Source organism: Oratosquilla oratoria, unplaced genomic scaffold (genome assembly GCF_046742065.1).
Source record: "Oratosquilla oratoria isolate Oo_2021 unplaced genomic scaffold, ASM4674206v1 SCAFFOLD49, whole genome shotgun sequence".
Classification (NCBI taxonomy): Eukaryota; Metazoa; Arthropoda; class Malacostraca; order Stomatopoda; family Squillidae; genus Oratosquilla; species Oratosquilla oratoria.
Genome location: NW_027467713.1, coordinates 242226 through 248802, shown reverse-complemented (window position 1 = coordinate 248802; position 6577 = coordinate 242226). Strand labels below are relative to the sequence as shown.

Here is a 6577-nt window from a genome sequence, read left to right as displayed (position 1 = left end):
ACTACCTGGTGGCAACTAGGACAAATGTTTAACCTGTGACTCATTTTGCTGACCAGAGTTTTTTTTCGGTGAAATGAATGTTTTGGTAGTAACCAGAACGTTTACATAAGGCATGAATGGCAGCTGGAGGGTAAATCAAAATAGATTTGTTCCCTTTGTTGCACATTGAGGTTTTCTTCGGGTGAAAAAAATATCTTGTTTTCTTTTAATGAATGTTAATTGAGACAAGTTTAACCTGTTGTTGAGGACAAGGGGAGTTTCTTTGGCTGATTAAAATTTCCTTGTGATGTGAATAGTAGTAAAGTGTTAGTGTAGATTCTCTCACTCCAAATAGTGCAGTCATTTCCAAGTGAAAAGGTGTCATTCTTTTTCATAAATTTTTTGCCTGACATATGTGTTTATTTTGACAAAGGACAACAACTACTTTGTTGAGAATCAACCTTTGGTTCAAGGGTAGAACAGGTTGGAATAAGAATATCATAGCTCATTCTTCGGAAAGAGGTAAGGTACCTTTAGTTATCTCCTGGTAACAAGTACGGGTCTAGTCGTATACATTCGTGCCCAATTATTAAGATACAAATATAGATTAAAAATTTTACCCTGTATTTTTCATTTAGCTTAATTTTCAGAAATATTCTATACTATGTCACGCAAACAATTACTGAATTAATTCGTTTTGCCTAAAATCGGAAGTAAATTTCTAAGTTGGATGAGTAATTCGATGAACATATGTAATCAGCCAGCTGTTCTGAATGATCAATATTCTAGCTGAAAAGATTATGTAAATGGGCTCATCAGAAGCTCGCTTTAGGGGCACTTTTATTCACTGACATGAATAAAAAAAAATGGTTGTAACCAAATTTATTGTGTCAAATAGCACATCATGCCTTGCATCAACTGGTAGCCTTGGGCAAGAAGAGGAACTTCAAATAGTACCTCTCATAGAAAATTCACAAAATACGAGAATATGTAAACATGTCCATATTCTGATCTTTTGCCTTAGGTGTCAACCAGTACTTTCATTCCTTCTTCCCATAATGAACACTGCAACTACTGGGTGTGATTATCTGAAATACATCACCACAACTAGTGATTTGTTTCATAACAGTTACATCGCTGAATCAAATGAAAGTCTAATTCAAATGCTAAAATGCCTAACTGGTGGCGTTAGGGATCATGCAAAACGAGCACACGGGCAGTAGAATTCAGTCAATACTCTCCCCCCTCCCTTCCAGTATACAATTTGCATCTGGCTTCAATCCCTTTAAACGTTGTGCATAGCAAGGTGGTAGCAGAGGGACTCCTAATATGAGGTCCTGGGATCGAAGCTCCTCGACTGTTGGATTTGATTATTTGAAAGACATAACTGCAACTAATGATATCTTCCAAACTAGTTACAACGGCTAAACAAATAAAAGCCTAGCTGGTGGCGATAAGGTACCAGTTGAAATGGGCATACGTACTGTTGACTTCACTTGATTCCCCCTACCCAGTATATAGTTTGTATCTGGCTTCGACTTCTCTGAACGCTCTACATGGCAAGATGGTAGCAGATGGAACTCCTCATATGAGGTCGCAGAATTGAGGCTTTGTAGCTGTTGGACTTTATTATTTGAAAGGCATCACTACAACTAGTAATTTATTTCATAACAGTTACCACAGCAAAGTGAATGTAAGTCTCGCTCAGAAAGTACTCTGCCTAATTGGAAAAAATCATGATCGTGTAAAATGGTCATACGGAGTGTAGACTTCAGTGGATGCCCATCCTCCTACTATACAGCTCGTGTCTGGTTTCTGTCCTTTCAGACGGTCAACATGGCAACATAGTAGCAGACAGAACTCCTTATATGAGGTCTCGGAATCAAAGCTTCGCGACTGCTGGAATTTGTTGTTTGAAACATAACACTGCAACTGGTGATTTTATCCATAAGAGTTACAACGGTGAACCGAATAAAAGCCTCGTTCGAAGAAACTTCCTTCCATTCCACCACACGTTCACCTATCTCTTCACTTACTAGTTATAGCTACCCCTTCCCTCCCTCGTCCTCTCTTCAATACTGAGACACTTCTAAATACACTCCCAAACTCAAACTCGTCCCTCCCATTCAACTTAATTTCACTCAACGCCAACACATTCATCTTTCTTTTCAAAAACATACTGCCTATCTCTTCCTTTTTTACTCTCATCTGTACCATATCCATGCACATTAAAAGACCCAAAACCTTTAGGGCTACGGAGAGAAGGATGCCTAGTCCTATCCCCGTTCGTTATTTGTCACCTTTTACGACTCATTGGGAAAAATTACTCGATTACTACAGAAAGATATGATGAAAGATATGCTTACTTAAGTGAGGGAAAATTGAAAGTGAAAGAAGAAATACAAAACAATATAAGGGAACAGTAAACAGAATTAAACCAGTAATTACGAAAAGACGACGGGAACTGAAAGTGAAAGTTGGGGGGGGGGTGAAAGTGGTGGCACGTATGGGGATAAGAAAGTGATAGCAGCTAAAGGACGAACGGAATGAATAGATAACGTTTCCGAAAAGACTGGTGAGTGCTTCAAACTACAAGAATACGACTACAAGTGTACGGTTACACCAATCTACAGTGCACGCAACCACAACCACGCAATGCACAACCACGACCACGCATATCACAACCACAACCGCAACCACAACCACACGTCTGCTGACTCCAAGGGACAACAAGACGAGGAAAGAGGGAACGAGCCACTAAAATCAACAGTGAAGATATGTATCTACAACTACTACGAGCAACTACTACGAGTGAACGAGGGACGACGAGGCATTAGACATAGACTGACAAAAAAAACTAGGTTGACGTACGTAGAGGCAGTTGATTCAAATCGACTTTTGAAATTGAAAGATATGACTATATATGATTTTGATAAAAATAACTGCCAAAAACTATATAAAGATCTTAGGGTATTTAATATGAATTTAGGGGAGGTAGATTACCTTCTTTAAGGGTATAGTGAATCTAAAGCAATTTGTTCATATGTGATGACAGTGGGACAATAGAAGGAAACTAGGAACTCTAGAAATGATTATAGAAATAGAGGATCTGAACATAGATTTTGAAGCACTCCAAGGGACGATAAAATTGAATGTTACAATTGCAGAAACCCACCTTTTTGTATGTATCATAAAAGTATAGGCCATAGAACACATGAATGTAGAAATTTTTGTATGTACCCCGAAACAACAAGAAAACCCCCCGACACAAAATAAAACAAAACTAACTATAAGCGGCATGTTGGCGTGACTTAAGATTTCTTCTATTTGAGTTCTGTAGCCAGGGGGTGTTCATACTTCTCTAGGTGGTGTTCGATTGTCTGGTTGAGGAGGTAAGGACTGCAACTGGCGCTAAACACCACCACCTTGAAGCGGAAGACTTGGACTCCCTGCATGTCTGGACTTGTGAAGAAGAGAAAGCGGCAGAAATCTCTGTCTGTCTCATCTACTCCTATTCTGAGGAAGGCTTTGCTGATGTTGGCTAGGACGCCATACGTGCCTTCTCTGAAACGTATGATCACGGATTGTATTTTCTGAGCTAGGTTGGACCCAGAGTACAGGGCGTCGTTGAGGGATAACGCGTTCTTGCGTGCTCTGAATGATGCGTTAAATACTCTCCTGACGGGCGTTGTGGGGGAGTTTTTGTAGACGGGGTGGTGAGGTAGGTAGTGTACCTTCCCATTCACTTCTGGACCCGGGGGTACGGTTTCCATGAACCCGAGTCGTAGATATTCGTCATGAATTTTCCGGTAGTCTTCATAAAGGGATGGACGTGGATTTCTCTTGAGTGAGAGCAGTTGAGCCACCGCGAGTCCATAGTTGATTGCTGGGCGTTCTTCAGTTTTGAATGGTAAACGGATCGTGTAGGCTCCATTTCTCTTCCGTACGGTCGACTTGAAGAACTCAATCGCCTTTTCTTCTAAATGACAGTATTTTTCTAGTGAGATACCGACTGAGTACCATGACCAGAGTTTGTGTACCGGAGGATCAATGAGAACAGGCTCCTCGATGCGGATGCTGTTGAGTGCAATGGTTTCAATAGGGGGGTTGAGGGTTTGATCCTGGCTCCAAGGAGGCAGTTTGCCCCATACTACATAACCAGCTGGGGTGGCAAAAAGCTCGACACCCAGGAAGCGCATGGCGCGCTTAAAGACTAATGGCATGTGATCACGGCCTAATATGATGTGGATATCGGTAGTTTGGTCTGACGGTGTTTTATTGGTGATTGGGATGCCTTAAGACTTGAGTATCTGGACTGTACGTTGGTAACCGGGCATAGATATGTCTTTACCCACTAAAGGATGTACTACCGCTTCCATGAGGTCTTTTTCAGTGCCCAAGTGTAAGGTGAACTCGACAATGTCGAACTCCTGAGGGAGTTTAGTCTTGTTGAAGGAGTCGATACGAAAGAGTATAGTCCCCTTTGTCTTGAGGTTAAGTTGGTTCACGACGGAGGGGTGAACAAACGTGCGTTGTGCCCCGCAATCAATAAAGACTTGGGAGATACAACTCTTGCCGCCTTTAGTGAGGCGTCCCGTAAAGACGGGTAGGGCCACGGTACTCTGCCCTACTCGTTGGATGAGGGATGCGTCCGTGATCATAGCGGTATGGTCAGTAATTGCTGAAGACCTGGTTTTGGGGTCCAAGTCTGTGGTTCCAGGGTCTAATATTGTTTGCTGGCCTTCTGATGGTGTGTTTTGATGGTTGACTTGTAGTCATCGGATGTGTCGGAACATGTGTCGATGTCTGCCGTGGTGAATGTGGTGTTGGTTGAAGGGGCGTTGGAGCTGCTGCAGTAACTGGGTGAGCCGTCACTGGGGTATGGTGACGACTGTCCGTTATGGTACCCGCGTAGACTTTAAGTGCCGCGAGAACCTCAGGTGCACTTAGTTCTGTGGTGCCCTTGAATATATATATAGAAGAGAGGACTTGGCGTGGCAGTTTCGGTACTAAAACTCCCTCCACAAATTCATCAGAGAGAACTTGCTCTACCACGTTCTTGTAATGTTCACTCAGTTCGTCCCAGTCGGCAAAGAATCTCGACAAGTCCTCATAATCGTCGGTAGGTGCGGGAATGGCAATGAGGCGTTCCTTCAGTCCCCTGCGTACAGCCAAAGGCTTGTCATAGGCGTCATGAAGTCTGTTGAGGACGTAGTCGTATGCTGTTTCATCATACACTGGGTAGCCGATCAGCCGCTTGGCTTTACCCGTGAGGGAGCGCATAAGAGCGCTGAATTTTTCTCCATCCGTGTATCTAGTGTTGTCATGAATCAGTTTTGAAAATGCTCCACCAGCTTGAGAACATTTCTAGATCCCCATCGAAAGAGTGAGGCTGGAGCTCTTCCCTTATGTAGGTGATGGTGGTGTCTAGGTTAGGTTGCTGTTGGATTGCCGGGGCGGCGGAACTTGCGTCGTTCATTCTGGGGTCTGCTCAGAATTCTAAGTTCAGTAGGGTTTTCTTGAGGGGTTTAAGTTGCTCTCTGAGTGGTGTAAGTTGACCACCGAGTGGGTGTTGGGCCCAAGCGGGCTCTAAAAACCGCCACGCTTGACGATGGGATTGATCTTCATCGTAGATTTCAGTTGCCAAATTTGACGAAAAGCCTTCGATGTTGTCGGTTCCATACGCGTCTGTGTATTCCGTGACTACTTCTAGAAAGTTCTGAATGAGGGTTAGAAGTTCTGTTAGCGTTGCGTTTGCAACTGTACTTTCAGTGGGGCTAGAATAAGCCATGGTGATTGTCGCTAAGACACTAGCACTGCAACTGATTCTCTATGAGGGAAGGCTGACGCCGGTAAGTGTTTGAGGCAACTGTACCAACAGGTAGAGCGAACGAACTGGAAATATTATCTCGATTCCTATGACAGGTATTCAGATAAATTATGAGTCGAGAACGACGAGGTGTGCAGTTCCAATACAGTCATAGTCAAGACTGGTTAGAGAAACGTAAATTATTGCAGAAACGCAATAAAATGAAACGAAGAGGGAAGTGGGATACAATGAATTAAGAAGTAAACGATATGAAATGAACGAAGAAATTGGAAAACTGACGGGGCAACAAAGGAGATCGTGCTATCATACGAACTAGTCAGCAAGGAGAAGAGAGGGATGGTCTCGTGGAACAGCAAAGAATTGAAGAATAATGTCGCTTGGGTTGGCTGGGCTGAGTCACATAACTACAAAAGCCGATGACGACTAAGCTTGATACGAGAGTGTGACGGTTGTTGTCACTGAACCACGGGTTTCCGGTAAACCATAGGGAGACGAAGAACAATGCGGCTTGGGTTGGCCGAGCTGAGCCACTAAACTACAAAAGTCGATGACGACTGAGCTTAATACGAGAGTGTGACGGTTGTTGTCACTGAACTACGAGGTTCCGGTAGACCATAGGGAGACGAAGAACAATGTTGCTTAGATTGGTCGAGCTGAGCCACCAAACTACGAAAGCCGATGACGACTAAGCTTGATACGAGAGTGTGACGGTTGATGTCACTGAACTACGAGGTTCCGGTAGACCATAGGGAGACGAAGAACAATGCT

General features: G+C 43.4%; 1 protein-coding gene across 1 annotated transcript; it reads right to left on the bottom strand.

Annotated features, from left to right (window-relative positions):
- Positions 1-3302: 3302 nt before the first annotated feature.
- LOC143023510 (uncharacterized) lies at positions 3303-4178 on the bottom strand. Its single transcript, XM_076182043.1, has one exon. The coding sequence runs from the start codon at positions 4176-4178 to the stop codon at positions 3303-3305; it is 876 nt and encodes a 291-aa protein (XP_076038158.1).
- Positions 4179-6577: the final 2399 nt, after the last annotated feature.

Bases quoted from the DNA above. Each gene is read 5' to 3' on its own strand.
- LOC143023510 (XM_076182043.1), bottom strand. From the start codon at position 4,178: ATGCGCTTCCTGGGTGTCGAGCTTTTTGCCACCCCAGCTGGTTATGTA.